Source organism: Adiantum capillus-veneris, chromosome 17 (genome assembly GCF_014529385.1).
Source record: "Adiantum capillus-veneris isolate H3 chromosome 17, ASM1452938v2, whole genome shotgun sequence".
NCBI lineage: Eukaryota > Viridiplantae > Streptophyta > Polypodiopsida > Polypodiales > Pteridaceae > Adiantum > Adiantum capillus-veneris.
Genome location: NC_140947.1, coordinates 46878637 through 46905766, shown reverse-complemented (window position 1 = coordinate 46905766; position 27130 = coordinate 46878637). Strand labels below are relative to the sequence as shown.

At 43.1% G+C, this 27130-nt stretch overlaps 1 protein-coding gene and 1 pseudogene across 2 annotated transcripts in view; one reads left to right on the top strand and one right to left on the bottom strand.

Moving 5' to 3' along the window:
• LOC147437176 (uncharacterized) overlaps positions 1 to 19918 on the bottom strand; it is a 122482-nt gene extending 102564 nt beyond the window's left edge. For both annotated transcript variants that reach the window (XM_086486780.1, XM_086486781.1), the window contains exon 1: positions 19273 to 19918. In XM_086486780.1, the coding sequence (XP_086342906.1) occupies positions 19273 to 19512 (240 nt within the window). In that variant the 5' untranslated portion in view covers positions 19513 to 19918. The remainder of the gene's footprint in view (positions 1 to 19272) is intronic.
• Positions 1 to 27130, top strand: part of LOC147437175 (uncharacterized) — a 262737-nt pseudogene that overhangs the window by 219871 nt on the left and 15736 nt on the right.

Sequence of the window (27130 nt, the reverse complement as noted above, 5' to 3'; positions counted from 1 at the left end):
CTTGCAAGGCAGCCCACACTTCTCTAAAATCCTCATCGCTTGCATAAGCATCAGGCATACTAGACAAATCCTGATGATGGATTGTCGTAATGGCGTTGACCTTTGGTCTCCTAGACAAAGCGTCAACCACCACGTTCTTATTTCCAGGTGTATGTATAAAATGGAAATGGAACATAGAAAGAAAATTCGCCCAACGCATTTGCTTTTTTGACAATTTCCTTTGCGGAAGGAAATATCTAAGACTTTGATGATCAGTCTTGAGTAGAAAGTCTACTCGCAATAAATAATGCTTCAATATGGAAAGAGCATGGACAACCGCCAACAAGTCCTTCTCATAGATGGAGGCATGGAGTTCGGCATCTTGTAGACGCCTACTCTCAAATGCTACTGCATGTCCTTCATGGTTGAGCAGTGCTCCTACACAATCGCCCGATGCATCACAAAAAACTTCAAAAGTTTTATTGAGATCAGGGATTATGAGAACTGGTTCTTGGCTAATCCGATCCTTCAATGCTTGAAAAGCCATACGCTCCCTTTCATTCCATCGAAAATGAACTTTCTTCTTTGTAAGATCATGAAGAGGAGAGGCAATGTGAGCAAAATGGCGTATGAACCGCCGATAATATGCACACAATCCTAGAAAACTCCTCACTTGATGAACTGAAGTGAGTGGAAGCCATTCCACTATCGCCTTGGATCCATGCGAACTACATTATGAGAGACTATGTGTCCCAAATAATAAATCTCATTGAGGAAAAATTCAGATTTCTTTGGATTGACATATAACTTATGTCGTCTGAATTCCTCAAAAACTATTCGTAGATGTTCCTTGTGTTCTTCTTTTGACTTGGAAAACACAAGGACATCATTGAAGAAGACGCCTGTGAAAGCTCGATGTGGCTGAAAAATTATATTCATCATCAAGTTAAATGTGGCCGGGGCGTTGGTAAGCCCCAATGGCATCACAAGAAACTCATAAAGTCCAAAGCTTGTTTGGAAAGCTGTTTTATGCACATCCTGCGGTGCAACTCTAATCTGCTGATGATACCCACTCTTTAAGTCTATGAGACTAAAGAGTGAGGCTCCCTGCTGCAAACTATCCAAGATGTCGTCTATTCTTGGAATGGGAAAACGGTTCTTTATGGTTATCTTATTGAGCGATCTATAATCCACACACATGCGGAAAGATCCATCCTTCTTTTGCACAAGCGAAACTGGTGAGCAATATGGAGAAGAACTAGGTCGGATAAGACCCTTCTCCATTAGCTCATTTACTTGGCTAAGAATTTCTTCTTGCTGGCTTGCACTAACCCGATAAGGGGGCTGATTTGGTGGTAAACTGGTAGGAAGATCCGTTGTAAAACAATCTTCAAAAGAGGATAAAAATGCATGAGTACTGGACTGATTTTCAGCTTTTACAAGTTTTGATTCTTTAACAAAAATGAAGTACGCTGAAATAGACTTCTTGATTAAACTTTTAAGTGCTACATGGCCAACCATGGGGATCGTATCTCCCGTGGTGGAAGCATCAATACAAATCCTCTTGTTGCCCTTAAGAGAACAACGTCATAGACTTATCCCTATAGTTGGTTTGGGGTTTCATGTGATGATGCCAAGGCATGCCCAAGAGCACATCATACCCCGTTGACTTGTAGGTAATGAGAAACTCTTCATGGTCATGATAGTTCCCAATCTGAATTTTCAGCCTTCCGACAATTGGTGTAACATGTGCGGCTCCTTCTTGGAAAGATGAATTTGCTTCCATCGGTACTCCCATGCTAGAGGCTTGTAGTTTCAAAGCCTCCGTCATTTTTGTAGAAATGAAGTTATCTATAGATCCCGGATCAAAGAGAATCAATGCATTCTTGCCCTCAAGTTCGCCCCACGCTTTGAAAAGCTGCCTCTTTTGAGGATCCATAGAGGTATTGCCTTGCACATCCGGCACGGTGTTAGAAGAAGGTATGGCCCCGCCAAATTCATTCTTCTTTTCTTTACCCTTAAGGTATGGGAAATCCCTCTTCATATGCTCCTTGCTTCCACATTGAAAGCACTTTCCTTGTTCCTTGTACTCCTTGAGCTTTGTAGGGCCCAGGAAAGTTGAAAGCCCTTTTCCGTTCGTCTTCTGCTTCTTGTTGGAGCATTCTTTGAAGATGTTTGCTTGCTGAAATTTCCCGCAATTTCTGAATTTTCAGCCCTTGAAGCGTCATAGATGGCCTTCCTCTTAGCACGGAAAGTGCTAACTTCTTGCTTCCTTGGTTGCCCCATTGAATGGAGTTCTTCCCCCACCATGGCCGACTCCATCATGCGCCGAAGAGACTTGTTAGGGTAGACCTTCAAGCTCCTTCGAATGGGCGCATGCAATCCGGATTCGAATTTCCGCATCTTCTCTTCTTCGGAGATCTTGAGAAATGGAGTCACCTTGAGAAGGGTGGTCCAAAACTCATCCATGTAAGAAGAGATGCTTTCTCCCTCTTGCTGCTTGATCCAATCCCATTCTTGTCGCACATCCTTCTCAAAATCGGGAGGAAGGAATTGCTTGAAGAATTGGGACTTGAATTGGTTGCAACTCTTCGCTTTCTTCTTCTCAAGGATCTTGGTGAGCCACCAATCGCTCGCCATACCCTTGAGGTACATGCCCACGTGGCGAAGCTTGGACTTTTCCGTAAAGTCCTCTTCTGCAAAAGCAACATCAAATTGTCGTATAAAGGAAAGAGCTCGATCAACATTTCTCTTACCGTTATATGTTTCGAACTTGATGTCTTTATCGCCCGCCTTGAATGTTTTCCGCATTCCAGAGTAGCGTTCCCTTGATGAAGAAGACAAAGATTCATGGCGCTGGTAGCGATGAGATCTTCTTGGACGGCGCTCTCTTCCATGTCGGGATCTCCCTCTTTTGCGCATGTTCCTCTCCTTGTTGGATTTCACGCGTCTGGACTCCGGTGTGGCATAAGTGCGAGTCAATCTCTCGGCCTTCTTCCTTGGAGTCTCCTCTTCAGCATCCTCTTCCCATCGGTCCTCTTCAAAGGAAGGAGGGAGTGTTGGCCCAGCCACTACTTCCTCCATTTTCCCTTTGCCTTTGCGCACGCGCTCCAACGAATCATGTACCTCCAGGATGGTGAGGATACCCCGTATCTCACCTAATTCTCCTCACAGGGCTTGAACTTCCGCTTCGTAGCTTGGATTTACAGCCATGCCTCTGAAATCTGCAATTTCAGCGTGCTGTTATTTTCTGCAGCACCTGAAATTAGGGTTTCCACACAAGGAAAACCCTTCTCCTTTGTGTGGGACCGCTTGGGGATCGTTTCTACATGAAAAGGGGGCTGTTTCGGCTAAGAAAGAGGCTCAAAACCACTGCTGAAACTGAATTACAGCAATGGAGAGCTTGGTGGAGATGATAATGGAAGCTACCATGAAAGCTTGAGAGTGAGCAAGATGATGAGTGTGTGTGTCCAAGTGAGAGAATCAGTGCCTTTATAATGTTTCCTCCTTCTCCCTCTTCAAAAATTCGCTATCTTGATAGAAGAGAGACATGTGTGCATTTTCTAATTTGCTAAGATGAGAGGTGGCACTTGCTTTAAGTCAGTTTTTAAAAATAAGAGATGGTTCCCACCGTTTTGGCTCGTTTCATTAGGAATTGGCCTGGAATTACTTCTAGAACTCCGAAGCTCACGCCGACTGAGCCTCTGACCCTGCACAACTCAATGCATGGTTAGAGTGCTTACAGGCAACATGCCTATCACATAAACTTACTATTCCGAGCGTCCCAGGGTGCATCTAAACGTGAAAGACACATGTACTATGGTATAAGCATGCTTTAATCATGCCATACACATGCACTACTTCTTGTAGAGTCCCATCTTAACTTCTGTGCTTGTCTAGTATCTGTATCACAGATACTTTCTATTTTTAGTAAGTATCTGGCTCTCGTAGATCCATCGGATACGTTCTTTCTCTAGGGTATCCCGGGCTCTTAGGTCCCACACCTGTCGGGTTCCCAACCCCTACTTAATCTTAGGGTCTCTGACCCTCTTAGGGTTCCAAACCCTCCCCGACCCTTAGGGTTCCAAACCCTTTCTTAGGGACCCTGACCCTTAGGGTTCCAAACCCTAAACTATTCTTAGGGTCCCTGACCCTTAGGGTTCCCAACCCTTATCTATTCTTAGGGTCCCTGACCCTTAGGGTTCCGAACCCTCTCTAATCTTACACACTTAGTTCTCCAAGATCCATCAAATGTGCAAACTAAATACATTACACATGTATTCTTCTATCTACTCACCAAATAGTTAACGCACATTTAGAGACAACTTTAGAGGGTGAATTTATTAACATTAGCTAAAATAGCTAGTCGTGACTAAAAAGTAACAAAAGATCCACATTTGATCACTACCCCGGTCATGAACTACCTTGGCATGCCTTAGCCATGGACAATCACTGTGAGGAGGAAAACCAACGCGCACCTTGGGAAGGCATACTGCCACAAAATCCAACAAGAAAGTGAACCCTTGAATCTCCAATGAGACATTTTCTATGCCTAGAGGAGGAACCCTTTGTTGATCCACCGAGGTGACTAAGAAGTGAGGAAGACAGTCACTTTGAAGACCAAGAGTCACCATTCTGTACTCTAGCATAAAGTCGATACCAGAGCCTCCATCCACTATGGCACCATGCAAGATAGTTCCCGAGACACACACAGTCAAACGGTGACTTTTATTATCTATCAGTGAAGAACATGGCTGAACCACCAGGCAACTAGAGCTCATGGCCACCCTTCCACCAAAAGGAGTGGTAGGTGCCCGCCACTAGACCCCACTATGGAAAGAGATTGTAGGACTTTGGCAGTGTCTTCTAAGCTCAAGCACATTAGATCATAAAGGACCATCTTTCTGTAGGTTTCTTTGAAGGCTCAATGGAGAGAGGAGCTAGGCCTTCATAAGGATCAATTTGGTGAAGGTCTTGAATGGCATCGATGAATGCTTCATTAATCGCACCCAAGGGGGGAGGGGGAGAACTTGGGTGGATTGTGAGATGGCTCTTGGAGTTGCCTAGGCAACTCATCCAAGCCGAGTCCAACAAGTCACTCGTTGGGCTCTAGTGAGGACTCCCATGGTAGAGGGACTAGCTTGGGTAGAGATAGCATGGTAGGAGGGAGGGTGTTCCAAAGAGGAGCTACTCATAAAATTAAATGGGATGTGGGAAATGTGAAATCCACTTAGGGAGGTGGAGGTGATGTAGTGGGACATTGCTTAGGAAAATCCCTAGCTTCTCTTGAAGGAGGGAAGCCAACTCGTCTTGACCTTCAAAAAGTGAGTTTAAAAAAAAACAATTGTTCTAACTTATGAGTGTTAAAAAAAACCCATCACCATTCATGGATCAGAGTTGGCAGCTCGGGAGAGATTATGTTTGTCTTTGCGGATTTCCCAATGCGTACTGTGTTTTTTTCTTGCTGTCAAAAAGAAATTCAGCATGCGTGCAGAGAATTGATGCTCTGCAAAAACATAATGTGCTTTTTTCCTTCTTCTTTCATGCTTTTGGGCGTTCCTACAAGCTCTGAGAATAGCATTTGAGTTTTTCTCACAAGCTCCAGAAGCCCACCTGCATAACCTCAGCAGGAGTTAGCTCTGTTCCATGCACTCTCTATCTCTATTAAACTAGGCTGAAATCAGCCCGCTTTCCCACAAAATCATCACACGCACATTCACCTATATGCTTCATACTTGGCAGACATAGAACCAAACAATGCAAGATGAAGAGAAACTTGAAATAGACCTACCGGTTGAAATCTAACAACCATGGTACTTGCATATAAGAGTCGTTGTGATACCAACTATCACACACCCATCAGGACTCACCCTCCTAGCCACATCTCCACGCCATACGTCCACAAGATCCTGCAAAATAACCGCATAACACATGAAATTGTAGGGGGTGCAGGCTTGACTCACCTCCCAACCATTCGATAACCATTCGATGATCCCATGCCGTAGCTTGATTGGACAGTTTTGTTTCTAATCGTCTCTGCAAAGTGGATACCGTTGGTCTAAGGCAAAAGAAAAGGCTGACGCATATTACATTGGTATCAAAGTAGGCAGAATTTTTTTCTCTAAGCAAGTTTCTTACAGCAAATGGCCACCCTCGAGGATTTTGACGCTCTCTTTATGCAGAGCATGGCTGACCTAACTGTCATGTGCATACCAAAGTCATCCATGTACAGTAGGGTGTCCAATGTAGGTCAGGGGAGGCTAGAACTAGACACAGGTAGATTGGTAAGCTAAGCTTGGGACAACCTAATGGACGGGTAGCCGCTTTTTGGACGCCTGCTTTTTAGACTCCCACCGTTAGTATATAAGGGTGGGTAGATCATCAATTGGAGATCAGTCCAAGTGCAATCTTATGCAAAGCAGAGCATGGATGGGACAATCATGGAGCCTAGATTTAGCATGGATGCGCCTCTACTACCAACAGATAGTCCTGGGCTCTAGTAGAGCACTCGTGGTCGTATGGGACGACGCAGGGAAAGTATGGGCTAGTCAGATGTGTGTGCTAGAATCCTAACTCGTGGCTCAAGGCTCGATGATCCATGATCATGCTACGGCATGCGATCATCGAATGGTTCGGCATGCGATCATCGAATGGTTGGGAGGTGAGTCAAGCCTGTACCCCCTACAGTTTCATGTGTTATGTGGTTATTTTGCAGGATCTTGCGGACATATGGCATGAAGATGGCGGCTACGAGGGTGAGTCCTTATGGGTATGTGATAGTTGGTATCACGACGACTCTCGAACCATGGTTGTTGTTAGATTTCAACCGGTAGGTCTATTTCAAGTCACCAGAATCAAGAAATGGGAACGGAAACGTTGGACCCTAGGAAACGTGAATCGGGTGTTTAGTAGGAACTGGGACCAGCTAGGAACCAGCTGCTCGAGTTAGCATGCACCTGAGCTCCTTGTATTCTTCCACAACACTTGCACAAGAAAACAGGCGTAAGTCCATTGCATTTTTTCTAGCCTCTATGAAGAACTTCTGTTCCTGGGACAGCAATGCAGCTTATAAGAGACAGTAATGCAGCTTAAAAGAGACAATGATACAATCATTCCTAACATTCATTATGAATGACATACCTTCATACCAGCACATTGTCATGCATAGCATAGGCTACAAATCGAGTCATAAAACACATAATAACAATGGCAATACTACTTCTCACATGCAGGTACAAAATTTAGTTTCCACTCTTCTCCCTTTCTCTCTCAACTTCATCTCACCCCCGCTTCCAACCTCGCCATGAATTGTTTTTCCCTTTCTTAGTGCGGAAAATATTTTTCCTAAGAGAGCACTTAACTCCTCTTGAGGCCCCTCCGCAAACAGAATGGCCTGCAAAAGTACTTGAAAACGGGCAGGCTCCATGTTTTAAAAAAACGGGAGACTAAAAAAACGGGCAGGCTCCACGTTAAAGAAAAACGTAGTAAAGAAAACGGGCTCAAACGAACCATTAAAAAAACCTTTAAAAAAATGTGACGCGTGGCACCCGTTTCAGCACAAGGAAACGTGTATTGTTCTCGTTCCATCCCGTTTCGAGTGTGAGAAACGACCTGTTCCAATAGCTCGCGTTTTTCGAATGTTTGCAATGTAAGGTAAAGCAAAATCGTCGTTTTGACGATTCCAAGCATGGAATCGTCGGGTTCCTATGACTAGGACCTTTTTCGTTAAAAGTAGTTGCACCCAAGTTGGATATAAGTGTGCACACCTTAGGGGTGTACTCAAGTCTCGGGGACCTTTAGCGTGCGTTCCAGAGTCCTCTTTTTGAGCTTCTCTCCCGTGACAATCTTCTAGTCTAGTTTTCTGTTTTCGCGCGCTACCTTCAACACACATCATCAAGGCACGGCGTCAAGAAACGGGGACTCAAAAGCAAACCCAATTGAGGCTGATCCCACAAATAAAGATCTTACAGCCATAGACTTCGAGAAGATTTTGAAAAGTTTACCACATTCTTGGAAGCCAAGATTGAGAATCATATAAAGCTTCTTCTCGAGGAGATCCATCTTCTTTTGACAGGAGTGTTCCCACACTTCTCTTTGGAGATCGAACAATTAGCCTCTACTTTTGCACCAAATATAATGCCATATCAGGTCTCAGGAAAGAAAGATGTTAGATGCAACGGAATAAATGTTCTATTTTCTCAAGATTAGTGATCTTTATTGCTCAAGGTTCCTTTTAGTTCTTAGGGAAAGAGAGAGCTTTCCGTCTTATGGAGAGTGCTATGATCACGAACAAAGTGAGTGGATATTGTGCGTGCAAGTGAATGAGACTGAGAGAAGGAGAGAGAAGAGATACGACACCCGAGAGGTTGTAAAACCCTCCTCCGAAGGCCCCACTCTCGTCGGCGAGAGTGGTCTACTTTGATTGCACAAAGGTGTACAATGCAAATGCAATGGACTGATGCAATGGGACTATGCCGATGACGACGACGGTGATAACGACGACGACTTGGTGGCTGAAATCTGTGGTCTTCAAATTGCTGAATTCGGGGACTGTTTCGGTGGCTAAAAATGACTGTTTTGGCTGCGTTTTTATGGCTGAAAATGGTGGATCATCTGCAACCAACTTGGGGGAATCTGCTACCTTGCTAACTGCTGAAAACCTGCGTTTATCACTGCTGAAATCTGCAGCTTTCTTAGCGTTAGTAAATGGGCTGAAAACGCTGGAGAAGTGCTGAAGTCTTGCTGGCGTTTTTGGCAAGAAAAACGCTGGCTGAAGTGTAGCGTTTTTGCAAGAAAAACGCTAGGCTGAATGGTACTGTAGGGAAAACGCCAGGCAAACAATGTGATGGCGATGCTGAATGCTGTGGGGAGACGCCAAGGAAAAGAATGGAATGGCGAGGCTAAGTGCTTGAGGGAGGGGTACTGCTGAGAAGTTGCCTGTTGAGCGGGAAGCTCCTACTGCCTCTTCTGCTGTGGAGTGCTAACTTTGGGTTTGCTTATATATTAACTTACCCAATTTGCCCTACTGACTACCCAACAAAAGTCAATAAATAAGTGAAAAATGTCAAAAATAGGGAAAAATGGGATAAATTCATCTAAAAAATCCCCTAACTCATTCTAATGGATTCCGAAGGGAATACTGATGATCATGCTGCGTGCAACCGGAGGATATGCATCTATACTGAGTGACTGGGCATGCATGGTCTACGAATAGACTCACAAAAGTGCCAGATCACTGCTAATCTAGACTGACTTGACTGACGGGAACCCTGCTATGGTGTAGCTTGTCCACAGACACATAGGGTTGGGATGTGTCACGTGACATCCCCTCTTTTTCAAAGTGAGGTACTGGTACCGACCTCTATGGCGTCGAGGGAGTTCGCCAAGAGTATCCGGAATCCTGGAAGGGACTCTTCGCCGGCCCACTCTGATGTGTGGGTCGTGCGGTACTTGAACTTCCTGAATGTCTACAATGCCGCCGAAAGCGACACAGTCTTCTGAATCTTCTTTCTTGCTTCAACTTCGTCTAGAGGCCTACTTCTTTCGTCTTCAAGAATCCCCATGGCTGAAAATTCCTGAAATCATCTCCAACACAAAACCATGAACATACCCATTCCATGTAAAGTGAAGGAAAAAAATCTTGACTTCTCTAAAGACTGTGTATGCAATGTAGATGAAAATAGAGACGGAGTGACAAACTGTTCATCAAACACATGCAAACAATGAGATCGAATCTTTTCTCTATTTGACCGAAAACGATCAACTGTGGCAAATCAGAATGAAAATGCCCATGCTTGGTGCTCATACAGTCATGTGCTCGTTCGGCAACTGTGTCATGCCAAGGAAGAGACATGGAATGTGACTTCCTTACATACAAACTTTTCAGCTTTTCATGAAAAATCCGCATACATTGGTGCTCATCCATGAAAGAAACGTGCTCAACATACAATATGTCATGCCTAGGAAAAGGGATCACATAACGATTGAACACACAACATACAATATGCCATGCCTAGGAAAAGGGATCTCCATGCACTCTCTATCTCTATTAAACTAGGCTGAAATCAGTCCGCATTCCCACAAAATCATCACACGCACATTCACCTATATGCTTCATACTTGGCAGGCATAGAACCTAAAAAAGCAAGCATGAAGAGAAACTTGAAATAGACCTACCGGTTAAAATCTAACAACCATGGTACTTGCATATGAGGGTCGTTGTGATACCAACTATCACACACCCATCAGGACTCACCCTCCTAGCCACATCTCCACGCCATACGTCCACAAGATCCTGCAAAAGAACCGCATAACACATGAAATTGTAGGGGGTGCAGGCTTGACTCACCTCCCAACCATTCGATGATCACATGCCGTAGCATGATTGGACAGTTTTGTTTCTAATCGTCTCTGCAAAGTGGATACCGTTGGTCTAAGGCAAAAGAAAAGGCTGACGCATATTACATTGGTATCAAAGTAGGCAGAATTTTTTTCTCTAAGCAAGTTTCTTACAGCAAATGGCCACCCTCGACGATTTTGACTCTCTCTTTATGCAGAGCATGGCTGACCTAACTCTCATGTGCATACCAAAGTCATCCATGTACAGTAGGGTGTCCAGTGTAGGTCAGGGGAGGCTAGAACTAGACACAGGCAGATTGGTAAGCTAAGATTGGGACAACCTAATGGATGGGTAGCCGCATTTTGGACGCCTGCTTTTTAGACTCCCACCGTTGGTATATAAGGGTGGGTAGATCATCAATTGGAGATCAGTCCAAGTGCAATCTTATGCAAAGCAGAGCATGGATGGGACAATCATGGAGCCTAGATTTAGCGTGGATGCGCCTCTGCTACCAACAGATAGTCCTAGGCTCTAGTGGAGCACTCGTGGTGGTATGGGACGACGCAGGGAAAGTATGGGCTAGTCAGATGTGTGTGCTAGAATCCTAACTAGTGGCTCAAGGCTCGATGATCCATGATCATGCTACAACATGCGATCATCGAATGGCAAGAAATGGGGACTCAAAAGCAAACCCAATTGAGAGTGATCCCACGGATAAAGATCTTACAGCCATAGACTTCATTACTCGAGAAGATTTTGAAAAGTTTACCACATTCTTGGAAGCCAAGATTGAGAATCATATAAAGCTTCTTCTCGAGGAGATCCGTCTTCTTTTGACAGGATCGTTCCTGCACTTCTCTTTGGAGTTCGAACAATTAGCCTCTACTTTTGCACCAAATATAATGCCATATCAGTTCTCAGGAAAGCAAAAGGAAAGAAAGAAGTCATCCATACTTGGTTACACAAGGGGGTCGTGCACTTCAAGTTTCACCCCTTTCCAGATTCACAAAAGATTCAGTTGGCCGTTCGATACTTATCCGGTAAGACTCGTTTGTGGTGGCAAGAACTTAGACCGCAACCATCGACATGGACAGAATTTGAGCAATCTTTCCGAAAGGAATTCCTGAAGAAAGAGGCTGACTATAATATCTTTACGAAATCTAAACGTCTTAGTATGACAACTATGGGGGTATCGTTCGATACTTATCTCTAAAAGTTTCAAGATTTGCAAACCCGGGCTACAAAGATGGATAAGACTACGTTCCTAGGTTTCTTGTATCACGATTTCCAAATACATACAAACTGCAAGTGAAGAACAACAAAGCCGCTATGCTGGAGGATGGCATCAAATTTGTGCACAATTAAAATGACTCGATGTCACCTCAGAAGCATGCAGCAGATAACCTCAAACCAAGCTAGACAACGAAAGTTTCCATTTACTTCTAGCACAGAACCCAAGAGGTTTCTGGATTCCGATAAGGGACCCGAAAAGAATGCAAATGCAGCAAATGCAAAGAAGTAAGGGCTTCGCCATTTTTTGCATATGAAGAAGTAAGGACGTTGTTTCCTTTGCGAGCAACAAGAGCATGCTCGTGCCACTTATCCTAGAAAAGACAGATTGAAGCCGTCTTCACAACACAAGGCTAAGGCAATCCATATGAAGTCGTCTTGCAAGACTAAGGCAGTCCAAGTTTACCTTACAGATATTTTTGTTAACATTTTGCATAGTCCATCAAATTTAGATTGTAATTTTAATTCTATAATATTCGGTCCCAATGATCTTCTCCGAGTTTATTGAGAGATCAGCGGACAACCGATTTGCATACTGTTGGATCCTAGTAGCTCACATAATTTTGTTAATAAATCGATTGGTGCAAAAACTTAAGATCAAAACGGTGCCTAATGACCACATCTATGTGGTGCTTCTTCCTTCTTGGAGGCAATTTTGGGGTCATAGGGTACCAGATTTACCAATCACAATTCAAGCCTATTCGGATTCTCTTCAATGTTTTGTTATGCATCTCGATCACGTAGGCTTGATTTTAGGAATTGAGTGGAAAAGCACTCGATGCCCAAATTGATTGGAAAGTGCACTGTGTTTCTATTGTTTCAAGGCATCTAGATTAGTATCCAGTTTTGTACACCCTTCTAAGGGGCCTCTTGTAAATACTACAGAACTAGATAGGTGCATCAATTAGGTGGCCATGGTGATGCCTACGCGTGGCTCTTGCCCGATGGTACGCGGCCCTTGCCCAACCATGTAACATGGCTAATATTTGGAAGGGATAAGCACCTCCCCCTGTGGGCCCTCTGGTGTGTCGAAAAAAAAAAAAAAAGAACAACTGCCATCAACTTTACCACCTAAAAGGGAAGTTGACCATTGGATTGATTTAGTTCCAAGAACTCAACCGATAAGTACACCACCATATTGGATGAGCCAGCTTGAGAAAGATGAACTAGCTAAGCAATTAGATGAATATCTAAAGCTAGGTTAAATCAAACACAATAAATTTCTTTGGCTTTTCCATAAGAATTAGGATGGCTCTGGGCACATGTGTGTGGACTACAAGAAATTGAATAAAGTTACAATCAAGAATCACTATCCTCTTCCTAGATCGGATGACTTGATAGATAGGTTGCAAGGTGCCAGCTATTTCTCAAAGATTGACATACGTACGGGTTATCACCATATACACATTCATCCTAGACACATCTACTTGACTGTGTTTCATGCCAGGTATGGTCATTACAAGTTTCTCATATTGCTCCCACTACATTTCAGCAAATGATGAACGATTTGTTCAAAGATCATCTAGGACATTTCGTGGATGTATGGTTAGACAATATCCTAGAGTACAACAAGAATTTGGAGGACCATGTCCAACATCTTTACATCATTTTGAGTATTCTCAGATAGAGTAAGTTGTACGCTAAGATAAGTGAATGTAACTTCTTTAAGAGGGAGATCATTTACTTGGGACATCATATATCTAAGGATGTGCTAAGCATTGACTTAGACAGAATTCAATTGGTTTTAGATTGGTCTATACCTAAGTCTATTAGACAACTCCGATCCTTTCTAGGATTCACAATGTTTCTACGGAAAGTCATGAGAGAATACTCCCACCCACTTGTTCTATTTACGAACCTTTTGAAAGGCAAGGGACAAAAATCCAATCAACCGATCACTTGGAATGAAAGTCTTAACAAGATCTTCGAAGAGAAAAACCCAAAGTAGTAGAGACCACGCTGAGCTTAAGTTCCTCATATCATCCTCAGACCGATGGTCAGACAGAGAGGATGAACCAGATCTTAGAGGATATGCTACATACATATGTTTCTAAGAAATAATCTTCATGGGAAGATTCTCTTCCTATGGTTGTTAGGTGCAGCGGAATGAATGTTGTATTTTCTCAAGATTAGTGATCTTTATTGCTCAAGGTTCCTTTTAGTTCTTAGGGAAGGAGAGAGCCTTCCTTCTTGTGGAGAGTGCTATGATCACAACACAAAGTGGGTGGACACTGTGCGTGCAAGTGAATGAGACTGAGAGAAGGAGAGAGAAGAGATACGACACCCGAGAGGTTGTAAAACCCTCCTCCGAAGGCCCCACTCTCGTCGGTGAGAGTGGTCTACTTTGATTGCACAAAGGTGTACAATGCGAATGCAATGGATTGATGCAAGTTGGACTATGCCGATGACGACGACGGTGGTGACGACGACGACTCGATGGCTGAAATCTGTAGGCTTCTAATCACTGAATTCGGGGACTGTTTCGGTGGCTGAAAATGACTGTTTTGGCTGCGTTTTGATGGCTGAAAATGGGGGAGCAATCTGCAACCAAGTTGAGGTTGATCTGATACTTCTTGTGGGCTGAATCTGCCACTTTTTCTATTGCTGAAATCCAAAACGCTAGAGACTGAGGTTGACCAAAAACGCTAGCTGATCTTGCATTTCCAAAAACGTTGGGTATGTGAAAAATGCCAGGCATGTGATGGTCTTTCCGGCGACGATTTGAAGCAAAAACGCCAAGGACTTGGATTTCCGGCGATGAATGCTGTTGAAAGCGCTTGGGATAGGAATCTGCTGCTTGGAGAAAACGCCAAGGCTTGGGATCTTGCTTGGAGGGAATCCACCAAGGTTCTGTTGAGAAGTTGCCTGTTGAGCAAGGTGCTCCTGCTGCCTCTTCTGTTGTGGAGTGCTAACTTGGGTTTCCTTATATATTAACTTACCCAATTTGCCCTACTGACTACCCAACAAAAGTCACTTAATAAATAAGTGAAAAATGTCAAAAATAGGGAAAATGGGATAAAGTCACTTGAAAAATCCCCTAACTGTTTCTAATGGATTCTTAAGGGAATACTGATGATCATGCTGTGTGCAACCGGAGGATATGCATCTATTGCTAAGTGACTGGGCATGCACGGTCTACGAATAGACTCACAAAAGTGCCAGTTCACTTCTAATCTAAACTGACTTGACTGACGGGAACACTGCTATGGTGTAGCTTGTCCACGGACACATAGGCTTGGGATGTGTCACGTGACAATGGTAGAGTTTGCTTATAAAATTTCCAAGCATACTGGTACTAGTTATAGTCCTTTTATGCTTATGTACAGGTTTCAACCTAGATCTCTTGTAACAATCTGATTCAAGGGACTCACTAATGAGACAGCAAGAAAATTCTTGGAAGATATGCAAGAGACGTTACATTTCGCTTGCCAGTCCATTAGGAGCGCACACGATCGAGATAGATTCTATGCAAATAGACAATGTTCCCCTCGAGAATTCTCAGAAGGGACAATGGTCTATTTAGGAGTCCCGAAGGATTCAGAGACATTGTCTACATGACGGATTTATAAATTGTCCCCTAGATATTGTGGTCCTTTCTGCATTCCTCGACAAATTGGTTTGGTTGCACATGAGATTGCTTTGCCTTCCCATGTTCATATTCATCCAGTCTTTCATATTCGCCGCTTGAAAGAAGCCCTAGGTGGCACAAATCAATTGGTTTCTCCTCAAGATCTAGCTATGGTCGAAGATTTACGGCATGAACAAGAAAAGATTCTTGGCTTTCATGAAGATCATGTAAAACTAAGTTTATCACGGAATACAAGATCAAATGGCATGATAGAATCAACATGGTAGTCATTACCTACTCTCCATAAGTATTTTCCAAATTTTCCTAACAGCTTAGGAGTGAGCTCTTGATCATCAGTTGGAGATCATTTTCCATGCGGTCTTTTGCAGAGAGCAGAGCATGGATGGGATGAAGAACTTGAGCCTGGATCTAGCGTTGATGCACGCCTACTACACATACAATCGAGACCAACAAATATTCTTGGGCTCTAGTGGAGCATTCCCGGAGGAGCATGGGCTAGTCGATGTGCGTGCTAGGAGCTTAGCTTGTGGCTCGAGGGTCGATGATCCATAATCATACTACAGCATGCGATTATCATATGGTTGGGAGGTGAGTCAGGCCTGAGTCCCCTACAGTTTCACATGTGTTATGTTGTTATTTTGCGGGATCATGCGGGCGTATGTCACGGAGATGTGGCTAGGATAGCAAGTCCTTACAAGTGTGTGATACTAACAGCCAAAATTACAAATATAGGGTCCCACGTGGACACTCTTTCCACGATAGTGGAGTACATACAAAGCCAAAGAACCCCCCACACGAGCAAGCACCCACAACAGGTACGGACCAGGATACAGGTCTGGGGCAAGGTTGTCCCCTATAGAGAAGGAAACCAATAAGGACATCCAGGATGAGAGTTTTCTCAACCCAAAGGAGGACGACAAGGTATCACAACACTCGAACAGTGATCGTGAATCCTATAGCTAGTTTTGGCGGGTCCCAAAGGGAGAAGAGGAATTTTTGCACACAAGAATTTTGCACTTGTGGCTACGCTTCACCCATCCGTGGGCACTTCTTCCCGCTCTCCCACCCAGCAGATGGTCCATACTGCCCCCAACTTCACCAAGTATGATGGCAAGTGTGACCACAACGCAGACACCCAGTTTATCCACCAATTTGTGACACACTTCCTGCTGGCAAACATTACTACTGAGCCCTAGGCTAAGGTCCATCTGGTGGCCCCTCATCTTACCAACGAGGCGGTCCCATGGTGGTAGCATTATCCAAAGCAATTTACGTATCCCTCCATCAAACTGCCACATTATGAATGGGACACATTCATCTTAGACTTCACGCAATGATTCTTATCTCCTTAGTTTCTCATGGACTTGGAGGATGCGTTTGATGCATTGATGCAAAAAGGTATGCTAGTAGTGATCTATTCAAACACGATTCTCACTCTAGCTCAACAAATTGTCACCCGAGAGAAGATGCAGCTTCGCAAGTTCATTTGTGGTTTGGATTGCTCCATCAAGTATTAAATCCAAAATCAACACATATGAAGAAGCATTGGAACAAGGAGCTAGAGCTCAACAATGGTAAGCCAAAACAGGCGATACTCTTCAAATGCCCAGGTAGGAGAAAAATCCCAAGGAGACAAAGGCAAGAATGGGAAAACCGAGTACAATCCCAAGTAGACACCCGATGAGAAGTCGAAGGCAGGCATACTCGGTTATTTTCTCCCCGAGGATGAGTGGAAGTCCTCCATATTCGAGCAATGTTGTTTCTTTTGCCACACCAAAGGGCATCGGAAACAAGATTGTACGAAGTGGAAGCCCAACAGATACAACTTCTACTTCAGCAATGTCCACAACCACAGACCCTTCTACTCCCACTCCACCCGCCATAGCCACGAGTGCAATTTTTCATCACATCCCCGGTTTGTACACCCCCATGCTGCAATTTTTGAATAAGCAGAAGAACACACGCCAACCATAAGAACACACGCCAACCATCTGGTTTGCTCCTCATCTATGGCCCAACACAAGGTCACAAGTTTACAGTCCTCTTTGACACAGGGAGTTTCGAGTACTTAATTTCCCCCCAATTAGCCAACAAGTTGCAATGTTTGTTTACCCCAGTGCAGGTGGACGTCGATGGCTTCACACCCAGCATCCGCACACAGATCACGCAACAAGCAGACAATGTCAAATTCCAGATTTTGTATGTCTCATTTGAGCGAGACTTTCTCGTTTTTCACTTGATAGGATGCGACTTTGGACTTACTATTGGGTAAACCTTAGATGGAATTTCACCTTCCAGTCATCATCGATACCTAGACGCGGACGTTCTTCCTAACCGAAGGACTCCCCACTCCCACCTCCATCCAATGTAATCAGCGACTACCAAGTATCCCACTTATCTCGCACCTCCAAGCTTGACGAGCACTCAAAAAAGGCGCGGAATGTGCTTTGATATACGTTCGCGTCAAACCACAATTGACCATGTCGATTCATAGCATTGCACAAGTTGGAGCAATCTCAGGGTCAATGTAGCAATGGAGCCAAGCATGGAGCCCAGGATGAAGGACTTAGTCACCAAGTATCAACATCTAATGGTGAAGGATAGTCTTCCTCCAAAGCTTCCCCCTTCAAGACCAAAGGATCATCACATCAAGTGAATTCCTAGCGCAGAACCTCCTAGTCAATTCCCCTATCACTTATCAAGTGAACTAGAGTCCCAACTGGCATGTTTACTTCGAGCAGGTCTCATTTGACTTACATCCTCCCCTTTTGCAGCACCCATCCTATTCGACATGAAGGACAAGACCGCTTGCTTATGCATGGACTACGGGGCATTAAATAAGCTTACCACCATCAAGAACAAGTTCCTCATGCCCTGCATTTTGAGTACATCCTGGAGAGACTAGATGGAGCCAAGGTTTTCACAAATATTCATTTGAAGAGTGGCTACCATCATGTCCGAATTCTCGAAGCAAACATTCTGAAAACAGCGCCAAGAAGAGCGAGTATGGCATTCAGGAGATAGCATATCTCAGCTTTGTCACATCAACAGTGATGGCATTTAGTTGGACCTCCAAAAGGTTTAGGCCATCCCAGAGTGTGAAGTCCCTCAAACCGCTCAGTAGATCAGATCATTTGTGGGTCTTTATCAAGCCTACAACAGACACATGACAAACTTTTTAGCTACAACAACCCCACTTACACAGACTTATTGAAAGGTTGTAAGACTATGAAGTAGAAAGTCTCAATTACAGGTAAAGCATTAGAGGCATGTCATGCACTCAAGAAGCTAGCATTCGAGGCAACAATCCTTAAAATTGCCTCATGGAATCACTGGAAACATTTCTTGTATAGGCGAGATTTTGTTGTTAAGATTGAACACCAAGCTTTGAAGTGGTTATAGACCATGCCCAATGCCAATTGGAGTGATCGCCAGTCTTGATGAAGTCAAATCTTCCAGTAATTTGGTGGCATGATAGAGTACCTCCCAAGGAAGCATAACCCGATAACAAGTCCAACCAAGACCAAATGATTTGATCCGTTTTGGAAATTTAGGGACTATCGTCGGAAAGCATGCAAGATGTGTACCATGACTCTCCATAGTTTGGGACTCAGTACACATTGGCCTTGGATGGTGAGCCCGGACCATTACAATCTCCAAGATGGTTGGCTACTCTATAAGGGTCTCGTATGCAGCACCACATCACACTGACTCTCATTGGGGGTCACTGTGGCATCAATGGTACATTAGAGAAGCTTGAGAGGTCCTTCTTTTAGCCCCACATGAGGAGAGATGTCTACGAGTATAAGCAGCGATGCCAAACATGCCAGAAAGTAAAAAGTCATCACAAAGCAGTAGGGCTTCTTCAACACCATTGCCCAATTTCTCACAAGTGACAATTCCATAACTCTCCATTTATCCAATTGTGTCCACAATTGTCTAATTGCCCAAGCTTTTACCACATTTTAAGTATCTAGCTAGTGCCTACAAATAATTCTACAAACCAAAAGATCTAAACCATTCTATATTACTTATATAAACAACTCTATTATCAATTAGATTAGATAGAACTCACCTGACCCACAAGCTCTGTAGAACTTGAAGAGGACGTCCTGCTCAGCATGCGGAAGGTAGAAGTCCCTAGAGTCATCCCACACAGCAAGAGCCCCCTGAACCTGTGTAGCATGCTGTCGCAAAGCACTAAGAAGGGCATCGGGAAAATCCGGGGCATGCTGCATGTCTTTGTGTCGAAGGGCAACCTCAAAGCGCGCGTAGTGGAACATAAGACATGAGGCGAGAGCATCAGCCTCAGCATGAACTGCACTGGAATAACCCTGAGAAGCCAAAAGGTGTCTCACTGCCATGAGGAGAACAAAGCATGTGTCTCCAAATGGGTAGAGTGCAGCCCTAAGACGCTCTCTCCTCTTCTTGACGTCATACCCTAGGTAGACATAAATGGCTCCTGCCGAAGAGCTAAGGAGAGTGGGAGTGAGGAAATGAAGAGAAGGGAAGACTCTCTTCAAGCCTTCCACAAAGGCATAGGCGCATACAGCCCATCCCATAAAGAAAATAAAGGGGAGCTCATTGTGTCGAAACACAATGTCAGAGCCCGAGCCCGTGAGATGTGCATACACTAAATCACAAACAAAGAATACCACAGTCAAGACAACATACTCGTTGTCTGTGAGGAACGCGGCCATGGACGTGGCTCTCGACATGCTTTAGTGACTCACTAACTCGACGGTTCCGGAAAATTTTCTAACACGTTTTTTTATAACACGTTTTTTTTTTTCCCATTTGACTGACTTTGAGAGAGAGGGAATACAATACAATTGACAATGTTAAAACTCCCTGTATATTCTTAAGTGTTTTAAATCAAATAGTTTTTGATACCATGCATTTCTCTCACATCTCCGACTCTTCGGCTAATAGTTTTAAATCAATAGCTTTCATAGATCATCCAATATGTTTCTTTTTAGGCCCAGAAATCACTAGCCGTGCAGAGAAAATGTAGCTTTTAGAGACTTTTTTCCCTCCTTGTCTAGAGTTCTAAAAATCAAATGCTTTTAGGAAGATGCATCCAACACCTAATAAAAAATAGTAAGATCAAAATGCAAGGAGTCAAGGTATATTCTTATGGCCATCTTGAAGGAGCATTTTGTCCAAATGCAAAAGATTTTAGTAGAATGTCTCAAAACTAGGTGAAATTTCTTCAAAGTTGATTGAAAATGCTTTAAAAAATCCATGTATATGTATTAGTAGACTAATCAAGGTTGGGCAATATAGTATTGTTTTATGTAAAATTTGAATTGCCCATTAAAAAAAAGTGACTTCTCTTTTTTCAGTATCCTTAAGTTAAACTTCGTTCCCAAATTATTCAATATGTGTGAATAGCATATTTAAGAAATTTCATGAAGTTCTTATATCACATGCCAAAGTTTCGTACAAATTACAAAAAACTAGCTTGAGCCACTTTTGGGGCCTAATTAAAAAACTAGTGTTAAAGGCCTAATCTTGAAGTGAACATACTTTAAGCACTCAAAGAAGAGAAAGAAAAGCCGGTATATAACTGTGTGTGTAACTCTGTGTGTGTGTGTGTGTGTGTGTGTGTGTGTGAGAGAGAGAGAGAGAGAGAGAGAGAGAGAGTATATGTGTTAGAGAGAGACAAGAGAGAGATTGTTCGAGGGAGAGTAGTGATTATGTGTGTAAGAGAGAGAGAGAGAGAGAGAGAGAGAGAGAGAGAATAAAGGAGAATATTTTGGATGTGTGTGTGTGTGTGTTTGAGAGAGAGAGAGAGTGTGTGTAAGAGAGATATTGTGTGTAAAAAAGAGGTTAAACATTCTTTGTTCGTGTGAGAGAGAGGGACAGATGACAAAGTCATATCCTTGAAGCATAATCTTGCACACAAAGATCTTTGCCAACCTGAGTAATAATGAATTGCCATGGAATTCATGAACAAACATGCTACTTTGTACTCACCTCAAATACATACATATAGAAGAGAGGGAGAGAGAGAGAGAGAGAGAGAGAGAGAGAGAGAGAGAGAGAGAGAGAGATGACAAAGTCCTATCCTTGAAGGGTAATCTTGCACACAAAGATCCTTGCCAATCAGAGTAAGAATGAATTGCCATGGAATTCATGAACAAACATGCTACTTTGTACTCACCTCAAATACATACAACAGATGGTACTTGGAGGAGACAAAGAGAAAAGAGAGAAGGCCAAAGTACAACACTAGATGATTTAGTTAGCAATTCTTCATTTCCTGGGTTTCGGTCACCTTTGACCTTGGGTAGTCTAGTCGCATCCTTATCAGGTGAATGAGTAAGAATGAATTGCCATGGAATTCATGAACAAACATGTTACTTTGTACACGCCTCAAATACATACAAAAGATGGTACTTGGAGGAGACAAAGAGAAAATAGAGAAAAGAGAGAAGGCCAAAGTACAACACTAGATGATTTAGTTACACAGCTCTCGACCATGATGATACAGCATGCAACACAAGTTGATGAAGAGACTAATGAAGTGATAGATGTATATCCATATAAACCCTACAACAAAGAAAAGAGCCTATGTCCATACCAACCCTGTGGTGAGATAACCCAAGGTGTAAGATGAGGTTCCATCCTTAAAGAAAAGATCCTCTATCCATACCAACCCTGTAGTGAGATAACCCAAGGTGTAAGATGAGGTTCCATCCTCACATTCATCCTATTGAGATTCTATTTATTGTCACGTGGATGGACCTCTTAAACTTTTGGGTTCTTTTACTTTATGTTTGGCGTTAGATACAAACACACACATGCACGCATGCACATACACACACCCTTAGTACCCATGGACTTCCCTTTTCCCAAAAATCAAAGGTAAGATGAGCTTTATTTGGCACAGCCAACATGGTTTGAATCCACAAACTGTGTTTTAACATTTGGAACACCCTAACAACTAAGCCGATACTCTATTTATTGAAATATGTGTTGAGAAATAAGAAAATGACCACCACATTTGATACAAATTCATTCTCGCCAATGTGTGTGTGTGTTATGATACCAAAGAAATAGAGAGAGGAGAGGCAATTGAAAAATCAACAATGGCAAGTAGCCTTATACACCATTTTACAGAATTGCCATGGAATTTAAGAAAACATTTTATTAGCAATGCAAATACATTAAAAAATTAGTTTTTTGAATGGGAAGAGAGTGAACATCCAGGCTTTTACCATTTGCACACCAAAGAAGAAAAGCCTTCAAATGTTACCTATCACCATCATGTACAAAAGATACATGATACATGGAAGACAGGTGTCAAAAGATACATGATACATTTGATACATCATGATACATGATACATTTGAAAAGATACATGGACGACGGGTGTCAAGTAAGAAGGCTAGTTGTTATCCATTCATCAACTTTAGCTAGCAAAAAGAGAATTAAAAAACTTGGGTTTCCATGGAGGGGGTCTTGGCAGCGGTGTAGTAGGGGCCAAGGAGTAGTTCTTCTAGCTCTTGAGAGAAGGTGTTGATACACACCACCTTTAAGTAGTAGACAATGTTCTCCTCCTTTTGATCTTCTTGATCTTGTAAATGCCATTCAACCTCCATGTTTACACCGGGTAGGGTGTTTTAGGAAAAAAGCATTTCTTTTAAACATCAAGAAAGCCATCATAGGGTGAACGAATGTGAAGAATCGGATTCAAATTTTTGTGAAGCAAGCACAGTATAGTTCCCACTACTATCTTTGCTTTTTCCAATACTTTACACACTTAAGGAGTACCATAGGGTGTGGTAAAAGAGGTTTAAAATGAGAGGCTTTTTCAAGTGATGATTCACACCTTTGTTTCACTTGTGTGAGAGTTTGGTTAGGTAAATGTAATCTTAGGGTATTGTTCATACCAAGTCTAACACACTCTAACTTTATGAGTGTGTGAGGTGGGCCCACCTCCCCTCCCTGTCTAGTAAACCCTCTTGGCATAATGGTGTTAGGGGTACTAGGCACCCTAAGAAGGGTTCCTAGTGCCCACCAATAGATAAGATCTTTAGGATGTCATAGGGTGAACAAGATTTTTCAAGTGGGATAGAGTTTGCAAGTTGAGCTTTTATGATCCTCCAAAGTCTAGCCCTTTCAAAACCATTGTTACCAAATGCATTGACTAAGGTTTTAATGTCCCTGGCAACTAGGGGTATATCATCATTACAAAAGATGATAGGCTTGATTTGAGACAAGATGACCTTGTGGGTCCATTGTGAAGGTCTACTGCTACCTCTATGGAGGTACTTGAGTACTTTGATTGGGAGTAAGTTAGATTTATCCATCATACATTGATGCAGTAGTCCATCTTTGATATGCAGCTGCATACTGAGAAAGGAAGCAGAGCTACTATCATGGTTAGTGTTGACTATTATAAGGGAAAGTGGGTAAATTAGGTTGTCAACAAGTAGATTATGGTAGAGAGAATTATCAATCTAAAGCAAATCATCAAAGCGCCAAAAAGCATATAGTTGGGGTATAAAGCCCAATGTGGTCGCCCAGGTAAGTGGGCGGGCCGCCAGGTATGTACACATATTCTTTTGTTAAAACCTAATGAGAACTCACTATGCTCTACACATTACAGTAGAGCGAGTTCACCATATCGTCGTGCTCTTCTTCTCGCACTTTCTCTCGCGTCGCACTTCCGCTTGTACTCCTTCAACTCGTATCAGAGCTCAGATCGAGGCTCGGGGTAGCACTGCAGGAGGCTAGAGTCACCAGCTCAGATTGGAGTGAAATTCGACAGGCGAAGACATGGCCCCAAATCTCGTGTCTGAGGTCATCTCGGTCACCGTTCGGCTTCGACAAAGGTCTGCGCAGGCCATTTTCGACTACATTGTTTCGGCGGGTGCAGATCCGACTCTGCAAATTTGGGGTTTTCGGCCTACGACTGCAGGTGTTGAGGATATCGACACTCCCAGAGTGTTGATTTGTGGCTATCTACACATCGAAGGACGGCTCACAGTTCTTGGAGGCGTGTCACATACGACACGGGCGCATCTACACACAGACTGTAGGCGACATCCACTAGTTCATCAGGTAGCTTGTGTTTGCTGCTTGATATTCCAGATTTTATCCTGACATTGCAGGTACTTCCACATGGGATGTATTGTCAGAGATGATGTATGTCTGTTGAGGGTTTGCTGGCTGTGAACCACGCAGCAAACAACCGCTGCAGCGGTTACAACATATAGTGGGAAATTTGTGGATGTATGACTTTGTTGGAAGTCTATGTACTGTCAGATTTACTGCACCCTTTGTTGAGGGTCGAGTGAGGTTTTATTGAGCTGGGGGATTCTTGAATGTTGAGATCCTTTCGGTGATACAGGTCTTGGAGCGATCCCTCAAGCACCCTTAGATAGGCAGCTAGGATGTATTGACTATGAGTTAGACAGTTAGGATTGCATCTGTGCTTTACTGCCGTTGAGGCATTGTCACAGTCTATGCTTACAGGACAGTGAGAGACAGTACAGGTGCCGGACAGGTTTACTCGCACCTTACAGTGTAAGAGAGACAGTGTTTTTTGAGCTATTTTTGGTCTGTTTTTTAGTACACCAGAGCCATTTTACAAAGGAGACTCTGCCGAAATTTATGCAAAATCTGAAGCTTTTTTGGTTCATTTGACAGGTTGATATTGGTTCAGAGGTCAGTTTACAGGGGAAACTCTGCCGAATTTTTCCCAGGAAAGTAAACCATTGTGAAGCGTAGCTATGGCTGGATCACATGACACTGCCCTTTACAATATCAAGAAGTTGGATGGAACCAATTTCCCATTGTGGAAGAAGCAGATTTGGCACGTGTTGGTACAAAAGAAGCAGATAAAACCTATAAAGCTCAAAGGGATAAAACCAGAAGATATGGACGAAGATGAATGGAGCGAAATGGATGAATTGGCACTTTCTACCATTATGCTGACTTTGGCAGAAAGCGTTTACTTTAATGTAGCAAACGAGATGTCGGCTTATCAAGCATGGTTAAAGCTGAGTGATCTTTATAAGAAGCAGAGTGCAGCTTCACAGGTATACTGGCTTAAGAAGCTTGTTGACTTGAAGATGAAAGAAGGGACACCTATGTCCAATCATCTGAATGAATTCAACACAATCTATAGTCAGTTGTCAGCTCAAGGTGTCAAGTTTGATGAACCTGTTAGAGCTATGTTCCTGTTGATCACATTGCCGGAAAGTTGGGACACTTTTCGCACAGCTTTGAGTAATTCTGCACCTCTAGATGGTTTGAACATAGCAGGTGTAGAAGGAAGTCTGCTTACTGAAGAAACCAATAGAAAGACAATGGACAAAGTCAAAGGAACAGCCTTAGTTGTCAGGGGAAGGACCAAAGAAAAGTACAAAGGTGGAAAGAGGAATCAGTCTCGTAGCAAGTCCCGCAGTGCTAAAGGCAAGAGTGACATAGAATGCTACCATTGTGGCAAGAAGGGTCACATGAAAAGAGATTGCAGAGAATGGAAAGCAGAAAAAGGCAAAGAGAAAGCTGAAGACCGTGGTGAGAAGAACAAGTCCTCAGTGAAGATTCAAGAAATAAATGTGACAAACACTGTTGCAGAGGATGACAGTCTAGTGTCAGGAGACATCTACTTCTTGAAGAATACAATGGACTCAGCTCTTCTTATAGCATCTGATGGAAATGCACTGAGTGACTGGATTATAGACTCAGGGGCATCACTTCATGTGTCTCCAAACAAGGAGTGGTTTACCTCTTATGTGACCACTAAAGATCATGTTCGGCTAGGCAATGGGCAGACATGTGAGATCTTAGGTGTTGGAGATGTTCAATTGAAGTTTCAGAATGGCTCTTCTTTCACGCTGAAGAATGTGAGACATGTTCCCGCAATTACAAAGAGCTTGATCAGCACAGGTTTACTTCATGATGCTGGATACGTCACCACTTTTGGACAGAACATGTGGAAGATATCCAAGGGTTCTATGACAGTAGCACATGGAGTAAAGTCTGGAGGACTTTACATGATTTATGTATCAAATGTCTCTAAAAATGTAATCAATGTAACCGAGCAGCCGAACGTTTCTTTGTGGCATAGCCGGTTAGGACATATGTCCAAGAAGGGAATGGAAATCTTGTCTCGTTCTGGTTATTTGCCTGGCTTTTCATTTAATGATTTTTAATTCTGTGAACATTGTCTGTATGGTAAGCAAACACAGCATCCACATAAGCATAGAAGCAGTAGAAGAGATACACAGTTGGCACTTGTTCATAGTGATTTGTGTGGACCTATGCCTAACCTATTTCTAGGGGGAGCTTCTTACTTTATGACATTTATAGATGATTACTCGAGGAAAGTATGGGTTTACTTTCTCAAGCACAAGGATGAAGCGTTTAGTGTTTTCAAAACGTTTGTGACACTTGTGGAGAATCAGAGTGGCAAGAAGCTTAAATGCTTACGCACTCACAATGGTGGAGAGTATGTTTCAAAGGCCTTTCAGGACTTTTGCGAGTCAAAAGGTATAAAACGTGAACTTACTGCTCCTTACAATCCTCCTCAAAATGGTGTTGCTGAGAGGATGAATAGGACCATACCAGAGAAGGTCAGAAGTATGTTGTCTAATGCACAGCTGCCAAATGGGTTTTGGGCTGAAGCTGTATCAACAGCTGTTCATCTTGTAAATAGATCTCCTAGCTTGGTTTTGCAGAAGGATTTAGTGCCAGAGATGGTATTGTCAGGCAAAATGCCCTCATACAAACATCTCAAAGTCTTTGGCTGTGAGGCATATACTCACGTTCCTAAGAAATTTAGGAACAAACTTGAGCCAAAGAGTAGAAAGTGCTTCTTTCTAGGCTATGGTAATTCTGGTGAGATGGGGTACAGACTTTGGGATCCCGAATCCAGAAAGGTTGTCCGCAGCAATGATGTTCACTTTAATGAATCC